The sequence below is a fragment of the Peromyscus leucopus genome, chromosome 8b, assembly GCF_004664715.2.
Source record: "Peromyscus leucopus breed LL Stock chromosome 8b, UCI_PerLeu_2.1, whole genome shotgun sequence".
NCBI lineage: Eukaryota > Metazoa > Chordata > Mammalia > Rodentia > Cricetidae > Peromyscus > Peromyscus leucopus.
Window position 1 is genome coordinate 16253052 of NC_051086.1, and position 14328 is coordinate 16267379.

The following is a 14328-nucleotide window of genomic DNA, read 5'->3' on the forward strand; positions in this document are numbered from 1 at the left end:
TCATCCTGGCACAAAGAAATACTTGACAAGAATGGAAACTTCATAAAGACAAGAGGTCAAAAGGGATTCTATGTGTGAAAGAAATTGCAATACACTTCTTCCATGTGCAAACCCACATATTTCAATGGAGGTTTTTTATTATTATTTTTGGAGAAGGAACTTCTTGCTGACTTCTTCAGAAGGCTCTGGACAATTAGATATTTTTAGTAGTTTTTCATTCTTCTAAAGATGGACTAGCCAGCCCTGTTAATGTGTGCTTGCGTTTAGTTAAAAAAGCAGTGAAAGAAAACAAGGGTTGGTAGTGGTAATGGTTGCCTTGTTATCTCAGGTGCTTTATATGAAAAGTCAGAATTTCATATGAGAAGAAAACCTTTGCTCTCAATTATTTGTTAGTAGAGAAAGAATTTTGCAATTGCTAGATGAAATTAGGGACAGGTAGTGTTCGATTAGATATCTCAGTTTAATGAAGTGGTTGGGATAGGTACTGTGAGGTTAGGGACAGAAGGCAGATGTGCCAAATTTTAATGAAAGAAATAACCAAATATAGCAAACACTGACCATTCCAATCAATAGTCACACCAGGCAACCAACTTCCATCTGAACAAAAAGAAAATTTTTAATAAAAAAAATCAAAGAATAAATCATAGACCATTCAAAGTTTCCAAGTTAAGAATATGTAAAAATGTCCTTTTATAAAAATTATTTAATAGTTTTGGTTTTGTGATTCATGCTTCCTTCATTCTGTCTCTAAGACACTGTACACTTATGACATTTTTTTTTCAGTCACTTCAAAGGGGGGAAATTTTCACATCATACACACATACATATACATACAGTCTTCAGGCTAAGCAAAATGAACTATCTCTAGCTAAGAATACTATTTGAGAAATCATGTATGTCTTCCCATACATAGTTCCATGTGAATTTTTAAAAGAACTTTGTATAGTCATATTTTTCATTTTGTCTTCCCTTTTTGCAGAAATATTACTACCAAATATTCAAATTTTGATAACTTCTAGAAATTTAACCTACACCTTATTTGAATACAGGGAGATATGCCATTCATAACAGGGATTGAAAGATCCTCATTTTTAATTAAAACAAGTTGGAAATACTGCCTCTGCAATGTTGTATTACTTAACCTAGACTTCATTTATGTTTTATTTAATATTGCATACATGCATGCATGCTATTTCAGAGCATTACTATTGCTTAGCAGAATAAATTTAATGCCTAAAACAACAGGAAGCTCAAAGACCAATCATGGCCCATTAGCACCCTGATGATGTAGTTCTTATAGCAGAGTAAGACTGGGGACAGTTTCCTGCAGGAACCGAGGCTGTCATTACCTCATGGTGTAAAGCAGCGTGCCATCCTCTGTGATTCGCAGGAGTTTGTTAGGCATCGTCATGTTGTGGGCCACAGACTTCTTTCCATTGTGGAAAAAGGTATCGGGAGTCCAGATTTTACTGGCCATGAGGTTGTTTAACCGAAGAACTGTCATGGGCCCTTTGAATTTTAATCTTTCATCCTTCCAGCTTTGACGGAAAAACACATCTATTGTATATTCCTGGATAATTTGGGGAAAGAGCAGAGTTCACAGTGTTACATGTTGCCATACAAATAACTTACAAATGAGATTTTGGAAGCTCAGTGTGACTTAGGTGACATTCTCACAGGCAAATGTGTGGTGGCACTTATGTGTTAGTATTAGAGGAATCACTGATGGCTTTTGGTAATAATTTTTAACATATATATGTAGGTATGTGCATACACACAGAGAGACACACACAAACAATCTGTAAGATTTATGGGAAAAAAAATGTTCTCAATTTTCTCCTCAGATATCTGAAAGTAAAACAGAAACTCCCTTTGTCACAATAGAAAAATGAAAACAATAAATGACAGTTGAAAAAAATAAACTCATGCTGGGCAGTGGTGGCGCACGCCTTTAATCCCAGCACTCAGGAGACATAGGCAGGTGGTTCTCTGTGAGTTCAAGGCCAGCCTGAGCTTTCAAGTGAGTTCCAGGAAAGGCGCAAAGCTACACAGAGAAACCCTGTCTCAAAAAAAGAATTAAAAATGAACTCATATTTGCAAGTTGTATGCAAGGAGAATATTTAAGTTAATGAATTTCAGGAGTAAGAACAAAACAAAATATTTTACAGGCCCATCTGTGTTTCTTGAAAACCTCATACTCAAACTTAAGCCAATCATGGTGCTGATACAGATGTAAAAATCCATTGACGAAGGAAATGGATTTTTGTTTCCTATTCTTTTCTAAAATAATGCATGTAGCCTTCCAGTTCTCCTACATAGTGATCAAGACTATAAAAATGTGGTAGAAGCTAATCAATTTCCACTGTTAATTTGGACTTTTGTTCCAAAGAAAAGGGAGAGAGAAGAATGCAAAGTGTGAAGGTGTGTGCCTTAGTGATTGCATGTGTGTGTATATCACATGAGAGATGTGTGAACCTCATCATCATTCACAGCCAGGGAATCGATTTATTTGAATAAGCAGAGCATTCCTTATGGCATTACCCAGAGACGAACATCTGCTCATCTAAAAACAAGCGATGTGACTTACCAGCTCCTGAAATTGAAAAGGATAGTGTTCGTCTTCCTTGCGGTACTTGCTACATTGGCACTAAATTTAGAACTCAATGGTTCGAAATAAAGATTACCACATTCTCCATTAATCTTAGCATACTCAAAACCAGAAAGGATGCAGGGGGCGGGGGGGCGGGCGCTGGAAAACATTATGCCACGTTTTCCTAGTCCTGTGAAGCTTGGTGCCTCTGAAAGCAGCTGTTTTTAAATCCTATACATGTCATCCTTAGGACATATAAAATGAATACTTTCTGTCTTTAGGCATTTTGTGCATGGCTATAACTACCTGTCTCTTTCCTGGAATTTAAACAATATGCAATAAAGTCTGGATGTATGTCCACTCTTCTGGCAGAGGTTTGATATTACTCAGCCATCACTGATCCATAAAGTTACATCATTAGTGTATGTGTAATTCACCATGTGGCTAATTGGGGTGACTGACATATAAAGAAGGAGGTGAATGATGCTATTCTGTTGAGACAGGCCAGACAAGTTACCATGTTTGTTGTTAGGCTTTTCTGTGTCAGGAAGTGTCAGATGGAAGTCACTGTGACACATGATAGGAATTTATTCATGGCAAACATTTGTTAAACATCCATTAAACTCAGCAGAGGAAGAAATTTGTAAGCCTTGACTGCTACTAGAAGAACTCATGGAGGATAGGGATTGTGGATTAGATGATGAGGCAAAATTACATGAGGACAGTGCTTATTACTCATACTATATCTAGCCTCCTTGTGCATATGTCTCCTTGTCTAGATAACAGGCAGGCTTCTGAGACAGAAGTACCATATCTGATGACCTTTCCATTCTTATTTATCTAGCTATAGCCAACTGCTCTCAAAATAACTGAATGGCTTTAGACTGGTCAGAACCACAGAGAATGTCTGCAGGTAAATCCAGATCCCACGCATACTTAAACAGATCTTGTTCTCAGGAATCAAAACACTTACTTCATTTCCTAGCTCTGAGGAAGATTTTGCTTGTTTGTTTGGGTTTGGTTAGTTTTTGAAAGCATAGTAAGTGTTCAATATAAATTAAAGTTGAAAGAGATTGAGTTTAAATTTTCAACAAGATAATGCACAAAGGCAATGACTCAAAAAAATATGTCCATATTGTCCATGTCCTAACATTTGTGTTTTTATTATGTTTCCATTCAGCTTTATTTATCTGTGCTAAAGGCTGACAGTGAAACCCCTTTTCCCCAATTTTGAGACAGTTCACCTTCAAATATAATACACAGACACACACACACACACACACACACACACACACACACACACACACACAGCAACACTAAGGGTAAAATATAATCTCTCCTTTCCTCTGTTAGAGGAGAAATAAAAACCTAAACAAAAGTAGTTGGCTGGGACCATATACTATCTAACTACAAATAGAAACACTCTCTGTCTCATATTTTCTGAACCTATCCATGTGATTGACGTGGTGGCAGTAAACACCTTCCAGGATGTCCTTATACAATATGATCTAGCCCCCATGACCACAATTTATTTAATCAAAAATTACCATGTGGGACAATATGAGCCATGTTTCCCTTTTCAGAGATGCTAAAATAAGGTTTAGGGAAGATCTATAGTATTAGTGACTATGGGTATGAAATCAGTACCTATTATTTGATTTCCAATTTTATCAGCACAATTTTTAAACTAGAATTCTTTATAGCTTAGGATTTAAAAAAAAAAGAGCTATTTGGAAAACTTTGGAAAAATTACAGGATGGGAACTTGAAGAAGGTGAGAAGCAGTCATAACCAAGACAGACAAAAGCAGAATACAAAAGACGAGACTCAGTAGAAAAGATTAAATAAATGCAAAGTATTTCTGAAGGATTTATTCAAGTTTCAGAATTATAGTCTCTACCTCATAAGAGAAAATTCTCCCCAAGTTTCTCTGCTTAATAGAGTAGGTCCCTGGAGAATATGAGCCTTATTCTCCAGATCTGGGACAAAACATCGACTTTGTACCTAAATAAATATTGTATTGAAGTGTTCTGGTTCATGCTATTTATTAACATCTGTATGTGCCTTGACTTAATACATTTTAAGCACCACAGAAAGCAAGGCTGTGTGATTGTGCAGCCTGGATATTTCTGTCAGAGCCTAGTGCCATGGGAATGTACTGTTTGATGGCCAATTAATGGTTTTTAAAATAAGCTTAAGGAGCTGACCTCATTTTGTTTTTTATTCTAGGTGAAGTTGGATGCCTTGGGAGCTAAGCAGTCTTCAGGGATGGACTGCTCAGGTTTCAATAGGTACCCTTAGCTAGTGGGTCACTTTCCTTTCCTGAGAGCATGCAGATAACAATATTATTGAGCTTAAAGGTTTGAAATGAGGATTAGATAGAATAACATTTAAAATGTACTAGAACCTTGAAAACACTCAGTAACGACAAGTTCAAATATGGTTATTACTAATTAGATATTTTATCAGTTCCTGTTTAAAAAATAGAGAAAGCTTTTCCTGTTTTTAAAAAGTAACCTTATCATTCTTTCTTCAAACTTTGATTGCCTCTAAATAAAACTCCTTTTTATACTTAATCTCCCTCACATAATACAATTTAAATAATCTTCTATAGCAAAAGATCAGGTACACGTTCCAGGATCCACTTTGGAAATCAGTTGTGAAGCCTAATTTGATTTTTCTATGAAACAACTTGATTGATGTTTCAGAAATTATAAGCAATGAAAAAGAATCGCTTCTGAACATCCTCTGCTTTTCTTTTCTATTTTTTTCCTGAAATTTATATGTGAAATGCAAATTTGACTGCTATAGGCATATTGGCCAAAAGAAATAATACTATTATGTATCTTTATTCTAAGCCAAAAGCACAACTTCCTTGGCCCTTCGAATACCCATTAAGCTGAATCAGTAACTGAAAAGCATAGTCAAGTCTGTCAACATCCAGCACAGATGGAAGAGGAACTCACAAAACCCCGCCCCTAGCTGAGGAGTTATTGGCCACTGGTGGCTGCTGGGGGAGGGAAAATCAGTTTTCTTGGAATGTGATCTCTGCTTGGCTGCCCATACTCTCTCTAGTGGATAGTCCTACAATCATAAATATTGTCAGTACACATAGGACTCAGTGGGTTCAAAATAGTACATGAAGTTGGAAAAGAGACTTGGGTGGCTGTGGTAGTACTTAGAGTGGAGAGACAAGAACAGGGGTGGATGGATCAAATTCTTAAAAGAATAAACACAAACATATTTTTAAAATAAAAAACAATTAAGGCTTACTATTTTAAGGGAATTTACTTATTTTTCACATTTGGTTTCCTTTGGGCACTGTCCCTTAACACCGTGAGGCAGTCTGCCAAGTGGAAGAGACAAAGGTAGAATTATTGTAAAATAAATAAATAAATAATAATTTTAAAAGTAAATATAAAAACGAACAATATGTTATTCTAATCCCATGCCCTTTCCTCCATTGCCTTCTTTATCAAAATAGTCAGAAGTCAAGGAGGAGGATTCAGGTTACATTGGCCCACAAGAATTCAATTTTATTTATTTATTTATTTATTTATTTATTTATTTATTTATTTATTTATTTATTTTTGGTTCTTTAAGACAGAGTTTCCCTGTGTAGTTCTGGTGCCTGTCCTGGATCTCGCTCTGTAGACCAGGCTGGCCTCGAACTCACAGAGATCTGCCTGGCTCTGCCTCCCAAGTGATGAGATTAAAGGTGTGCGCCACCGCCATCCAGTCAGAATTCAATTTTTAATGGGAACTGGGCTCTACCTCTATCATCAAGCAACTAGTAATTCTTTACTCCCTTTAAATGAGCAATGCGCTCACACTGTGACATCAGTAAGACATGTTTGTCTTTGCAACTTTTCACATCACTTTAAGAAAATAAGACATTAATTTGCAATTAAAAAAAATAATTTCACCAAACAATGCTATGCATGCAGCCAAGAGCAGCGTTGAATTTAATGTCAAGGAATTTGATTGAAACACAAATACAAGGACTTAATTTGGTATTGTGCCAATGAAAAGTTTTTCTTTCTCAATTTGGTCCCTGTGAAAATATAGGGTTTAGATGAGTATAGAAATGAGAAAATGACCTTTAAGGGAGTGTGTGTGAGTGTGTGTGTGTAGGGGGGGATAAGCGTGCATGTGGGGTTTGGGGTGAGGGTGTGGGGGGATGTTGAGTATGTGATTTAAATCATGTATAATCTTACATGAATGGGTACCTAGACATCTGAGATATTTTAAGCCTTTGGTTTTTAAATTTTTACCCAGAATACTTAATGTTCTGTTTCATATGAACTTGATTTTATAATATTGTCTTTGATAGGAGACTGTGGATGGTGGTGAGACTTCAACTCAGACTTTAACTTTAACTTTTAACTTATTTACTCCTAGAGCCAGGCTTGAGAAGTTCCAGGCTGTATCACCTTATAGTAATCAGGACTGACTTGCATAATGACAATATGCATGTAGTTAAGCCTGTGAATTAGTGAGAGAGAATGCCAAGATTAAGTATACATTGTAAGGATACAGGCAGAATAATCTGAGTTTCCTTTTAAACCAGGAAAATCTGCAACTTTTATTTGAGTTCTCCCTAAGCTACTAGGAAATCAAAACACATTTGCATTAAGTACTAATAAAAGACATCTAATAATAATAATACGTATTTGAAATAGTCATAGTGGCCTCTTTACCATGGTTTGGTAAAATTGATAGACATCTTAAATTTTCCAAGATGTTCCATAGGAAAAGGAAGGACAGACACACACAGTTCCACTTTTGGAAATTATTTGGTGCACGTTTTGCAACAAAGAACATTTCTCTGTCCTGTATTTCTTCCTCTCAAGTATTCTTTTCTTTTAATTTGGGTCAAGTGTTCTCACAACTTTGAAATTCATTTTCCATATATATCCAAAAAGGATTGGGACATGGTAGCACAAATGGCTGCTTGCTCTGGAGTAGTAGTGCTTATCTGACATCCCTGAATCACCATGGCCTCACAATTGAAGTGAAAGGCACGAGGCACGGGGAGTCCCGTGGACAGAAGCTGAGCTGAGTAGTCATTTTACGGGTGAAAAGGGGAACACTGTAGTGGTTGCTTGATAAGCACAGAAACGTGTGTGTGTGTGTGTGTGTGTGTGTGTGTGTGTGTGTGATGTTGTAAAATATATATTGTCAGTTTATACACATGTATTTGTTATAATACACACAATGACGCAAATTAAGGCAACCCAGCCTTTTCAAGTTGGTTCTCAAATAGTCTATACTTTTCTTTTAAAATACAGATTTTAAAAATACTAATAATGGCAATACTAGAAATGGCAGGTAAGCTTCACTCATAATACAACAATGCATCTGCCTAAACAAGACCTGAACTCCAACACCAGTAGTCTTGCTAACATGAAAGGGGGAAAATCTCACAGGGCTCTACCAAACGACAAAGAATTACACGCAACTAAGGAAGGCTGAGAAGGAGAGAATTAGTTTTCCCTAGGAATGAGTCCCCTAATTGGTTATTCAATACCAAGTGGTTGGCCCTGAAATATCTCTCTCTCTCTCTCTCTCTCTCTCTCTCTCTCTCTCTCTCTCTCTCTCTCTCTCTCTCTCTCTCTCACACACACACACACACACACACACACACACACACACAAACACACACACGTGCGTGCGCATAGTTAGACATATATAGCAATAACAATCAAAGAAAAGGAGATCTTGATTTCAAGAGGGAATGGGGGAGGAAAGAGAAGGGGGAAATGATGTAATTATATTTTAATTTTGAAAATGTAAACAAAACCCCAAAAATCAAACATATAGTGTCACTTACCATATCATGGTCTGAAACAGGTCCAAAACTGGTGACGAAGATGTCAGTCTTCACTTCAGTTACACGCTCTGATGAAGCAGGAAATTGTGCTAGTGAGTGTCTATCAACAGCCCCTATTAGAGCTCACTATCACATGCTCACACCCAAATGGGAAATTTATTGGCTTTGATTAGCCATTTCTAAAACTTATCCACTGTGTAGTTCTGATAATTGCCTGAATACATATGAAATTTCACAGTTAATATTTTCAATGAAGGAAAGATCCTAAAAATGCCACCTTGGGAGGCTGACTTTCAGGAGATCTCAACTGCTTCTTAATGATTTTTTTAAAGAACAGACACACTTGTTTAAGTGATACTGAACCACTTCAAATTATAATAAGCAATATGTTAGCATAGCAATATGCCTGAAGTTTAAATATTTTTAAATAGTTAGACAGACCTTTCATGTACATTGTCTACCCTTGGGAGGCATAGAGAAGAGCTTAGCAGGCTTTATGGACTCTGAAGTCTCAAGTGTATGCTTTACAAATGATTGCTTTCTGTTACTAAATCATAACTGAATTATCTAAATCACTTCCTGGGAAAAATGTGACAACTGATGGAAGCATTTTTAGTTTTGATGATGAGGAGAACATACTGTGGCATAGAAAAAGTTAATTTAGAATGCTGTTTTCATGTTGAATGTAATTTTTATAGTGGCCTCTGATGGCCAATATATAAACCAATAAACCATATTTATTGCACTTTTGTGACAACTCAACACAGATATTTTCAAAGAAATGCAGTTGCTAACCAAGAAACAGGAAAACATCTCTAGCTGAAAGGACATGATTTGTTGAGGAGTGAGGATGGGACAGAAGGCTACACAGCTTTCCGATACACTCTGGAAAATGACAATCCAGTCTCGTAAGGGCTCCTATCATGTGTGTTTCTCTTTCTATCTTTATCATAGGACATTGAAAACGTCACCCCATTGCTGCAACAGTAAAGTCTTTGGGGGATCAAAAGCTAGCCTGTCTCCTTCAGCTATTCATTTGTGGATACTCAAGACTTCAGGACAAATTTATTGCAAAGATGTTAATCTCAGTTAACAAAAACAGGTAGAGGAGAAAATATTGTTTGAGACAACCATTTCCCTTGTTCTTGTCTGAGCAAAATATTTCCTTGATATTAAGACAACCCAATAAGCTTCTTCATTTGAGAACTATCTCTAGTTTACCCTTGAAGCATTTTAATTTTTTCATAACCATAACAAGAAACCATAGAGTTGTGTGTTTAGCTCTAATGTCTAACCTCAGCCTTACACCCTGTAACTGAAAACAGGCAGGTGCTCAGCAAAGCACCTCGGCTAGGCTACCCATTCTTCTCGTACATCCTTCGCTCTGCATCATCTAGTATCCACCCTCATATGTACCTCTGCCTCTATCACAGACTTTTTCTCCATATATTTTTAACTATAGTTTTTTCTCTGATTTAAAGCACCTCATTATCTTATATGACAACTAAAATTTAATTATATAATGTATTTCACGACAATATTTTCATGCCTGTTTGTTCTATTCAGCTAAAGATTCCTTCAATTAGTCACATTTTATACCAATATTGTGACCATTTTTCAATTAACAATAGCAACAGGAAAACCAATGCCACATATTTATAAAAGCTAAAGCTTATCATATTATGTGGTGTCGCTTTTAATTCTTCTCGTCCACACGTAACACTTAGATTTTATTTGATACAATAAAATAGACATCTCTTATCATGAAAAGGTACAAAAAGAAAGATAGTAGATATTAGAGTCTCAGGAAAATTTACACTTTATTATTTCCTACCAAGTATGCCTCTAGTGAGAAATAATTTGTTTTATATTATTTGCAATTCATTTTGTGCTGTTAAATCCTACTGAAGCTGTGCAATAGGAAGAATTTGTAACCAAATTAGTTTTCTAATAATTTTTTATAATATGATCTGATATTTTTGTTGTATATTTGTTTTTAATTAATTGAGTTGAGCTCAATTAATTAAAATAAATAATTAATATTATTTTCAAGGTTCAAGTTTTATTGTATGGTGACTATTAAATATATAATCTATAATAATTATCTTATGTAACCTAGTGACATGCAAAATAAAAGTTATGTCTGTTTTTACATTTTGCTTTTCATTCTTGAAATGCATGTTCTTTTAGGGAATGCTGACTCATTTGTCTGCACTTTGGCATACATTTGCCAACCTAGGGCACTCTTACAAATCTATATCACTATTGTTTCTTTATTGTGTATGTAGAAAACTAAGTTTTTATTATAGAAATTCCACAAGGTAGATACTTTAAGGAAATTGGACTAGCAGATTTTTTAGTATCAACCAATTTGTTGATACTAAATCATTCATGATGAAGTAGCCTGAAGAAGTGAGATGAAAATTTATAGAATATAGATACCATTTTCTCTCTGCTGTTTTAAGATTGATGGTAAATGGATGACCAACTACATAATCATCAATTTTGAAAGTCTAAAATCTTATTTATAAAGTCCACTGTGCCAAACAAGTAAAACATGAAACATGGTTAAGTTTAAGTACATCTATTGCCATGCATAATTGTACCTGTGCCATGTGAAGAGTAAATAAAAATGGAAAGCAATTTATTTGAATGACTATAACTACATTTTAAATTTTTTAAATTTTAAAAATTTATAACTACATTTAAAAAATTGTATCATCTTTTATCCATCCTTGGCCTGAAACTTATTCATCATGTCAATACTTAACCTTCAGATACTTCATCTTATTATTTAGCAGCCACTTGCTCTGAGATTTGGTAGCACTCGTTTTAACTGCATTCCAAAACAAGAAATCTGGCCTCAAGTCACTATATCATAATAATCTGAAATAGCTTCCTCACTATATTCTCTAATCATATATTTATCTTTAGAGAGTTTCTCACTGTTGTTTTCTGACATTTTCTGTTAGCCTCCAAACGGAAAAGAGAGAAGGGCAGGCAGAGAGATGGAGGGGAGATGGGTAAATGGGAAAGAAGGGAAGGGGAAGAGAATTGAATGAGGTAGAGAACTGAAGGGAAAGGAAGGGAGGACAAGGAGAAGGAAGGGGCGGGGAGGGGAGGGAGGAGAGGGGAGGGAAGAGGAAAGAAGGGAGAGGAGAGAAACAGAAGTTGCAAACCTGAAGCATGCCTATGAGGTAAAGCAGAAACTAGATAGTAAGGATGAGTGATGTCACAGGAGACAGAAGCACAGTCAAGGGAAACTGCCTGCCACTCAGGTCTTGAGTATCATAGAGCAATTACAACAGGAGAATGAACACGACCTCTGCTTTTTCTTTCCTTATAAATGACTCTAAGACACTGTTTCAAGTAGATATATTCAGCCACATTGACCTGTTTGTTTCCCAAAGATATTTGGCAATACTCTCAAAACGATACAACACTTTCATGCTGAGTTTGAGGCCAATGTAAAAGATGATGTTTTGTGGGAAAAATCTATTGTTAACAAGTTTAGAAATCTCAAAAAGATATGAAGATACAAAATGCCAACATGTAAATAATCATTTCTCTAAATTCTGTGTCTTTCCTTAACACTATATTTCTTTCAGCCCAGCATGAACTCAGAGTAAAGCACAAGCTCTTTGACCACAACAGAACTTTCAAAGGTAGCAGGAATGCCCTGAGAACTCTGCGAGTCAATCTTCTTTATAACCCCAAGCACAGAGTTCAGGAGAAAGCATCTCTCTCTATAAATGAATCTAAGCAAAACTCGGTGGCATGGTTACCTTACTGTGGTTGACTAAGAAGCGACTTGACATTAACACTTCTTTAGGCTGAGGACCGAGGATAAGTGGAAATATCCTCATTTCTCAGTGCTCTAGTTAAGCTCTTGAAACACAGCTAAGGAACCTTATTTTGCTCATGTGCTTGGAAAACATATTTTTCCCAGGTCCTTCTCCTCAATGAGATTCCCAAGTAATATCTATCTGCCATCTATCTATCTATCTATCTATCTATCTATCTATCTATCTATCTATCTATCTATCTAACATTTATTTATCTATAAATTTATCTATCATATATCTATCATTTATCAATCTATCATCTATTTATCATCTGCCTTCTAACTATCTATCTATTATTTATCCATCATTTATCTATTATCTATCTAAACTAAGAAAAATTAAAATTAATCATATGCTCTAATACCAGAATTTATTGATTTAATACCACACTAACATTTCATTAGGTATTTTTGGACAACACCCAACATTTTTCCTGAGATCACATGACAAAAAGCCAAGACATTTTACATTTCAATGTCTTCTTCTTGAGAGCATACAGCAGGAATCAGGATCCTTAAAAGGAACTTATGTAAAAATACTTATAACCTAACAAAAGCCAAATATGACCAAATTCCTTATATAACTAGGGAACTGGCTGAAAATTATAAATCAGTTAAAATAACTTGAATGGAAGAACTGTTCGAATATCAAAATATTCAAATAATTTTCCTAAAAGTGTATTCTTCACAGTAGCCTTGCCACAGTCAATATAATTGAAACTCAATGGATTCTTTAAGTGTAAATGTATGCATATATTCATCAGTCGAGGAAAATATGTGATTGCTTCATATAAAATGGGATCACAATGATGATTGTTACTACATTTTGGAGAATATAATAAAAAAAAATCAAAGTAATAAATTTTTATTTTAAATTCAGTCCTTAAACAAACCCACCTTTCAGGGCTGTGTTTAAATATATACAAATACTGCATCACCTTCTAAATGCCACACAAGAAACTCTTTGACCTAGACTTTCCTACAATATTGAGATGCTACTGAAAGTATTGAAATAATAGAGGTTCTGAAGTGATATTCCAAAGGGATGATTAGTGCCAGAGACATAAAAGAAAAAAGCTTTACTTAGGTAAAGCAAGTAGAACATGCATTGGACTGAGAGTTTAAGTGCTCAGATTTTAACTCTGATTTTCTTCTAGTAAAAGCTGTGTGATTTCAGGTACCAGCCTTACATCTTTCTAAATCTATATTTCAAGTTATTAATGAAGAAATAATAAAGGAACTATCCCTGAAATGATTTTTAACCAAGACTGTACAGCCGAGGAAGCATTTGTTGTGTGTGTGAATTTAGTTTACTTCTCATTTTCAATGTGCTGGCTCGACACAATTCTTTATCACAGTAATAAAGCTGAGTAAAGTGACTAATGTTTCTGTGCTGGACCACATCTCTTAGCTTTTTAAATGAAAACATATGTAACCAAGATTTGATGGGTAGATACTAGATAGACAGGTAGGTAGATAGATGACTATAGAGAAGACAGAAGAAAAAGATCGGTGCATCTGGAGCCTGGTGATGCTGATGATCACAATACGAGATTATGTTTTGAAGTAAGTGGGAGTATGGTGGAGGTCACTGTGGATGGGAGAAGGCAGCTGACCATTCTGCTAATGCCACAGAAAGCCTTTGGGTACAGAAGTAACATTATGTTACTTGAACCTCCAGAAAATAACTGATACTGTGTGAAGAGTGGAGTATGAGAGTGAATATAATAAAAAGAAAAGGGAGATGGGAGAGTTGTAGGCAACATTTTAGCAATACCCATCAGAACAGCTTGTTTAATGGGACATTAGCCACATGTTCGATGAAAATGCTGTCAATTGAGCAATCCAGAAATATTCATTGGGAAAGTTTTCATGCACTCTTAATTTATGAAATCCTATATTGAGACCAAATGGACTGACATTAGTTAGCATCATAAAATAAATCCAAAAATCTTAGATTAAAATGGTCCTGTTTAAGCACTGGAAATACCCTGGGTTTCTGCATAAACACCATCATATTAGAGTGGGCCATGTCTCGGCTCCAGATCAACCTGCCAAAGCA

General features: G+C 35.6%; 1 protein-coding gene across 3 annotated transcripts in view; it reads right to left on the bottom strand.

The window, feature by feature from the left end:
* The window catches only part of Gabra1 (gamma-aminobutyric acid type A receptor subunit alpha1), a 54235-nt gene that overhangs the window by 25525 nt on the left and 14382 nt on the right, over window positions 1-14328 (bottom strand). For all 3 annotated transcript variants that reach the window (XM_028864287.1, XM_028864288.2, XM_028864286.2), the window contains exons 4-5: window positions 8423-8490; window positions 1350-1570 (exon numbers count right to left, since the gene is read on the bottom strand). In XM_028864287.1, coding sequence (XP_028720120.1) covers window positions 1350-1570; window positions 8423-8490 — 289 coding nt within the window. The remainder of the gene's footprint in view (window positions 1-1349; window positions 1571-8422; window positions 8491-14328) is intronic.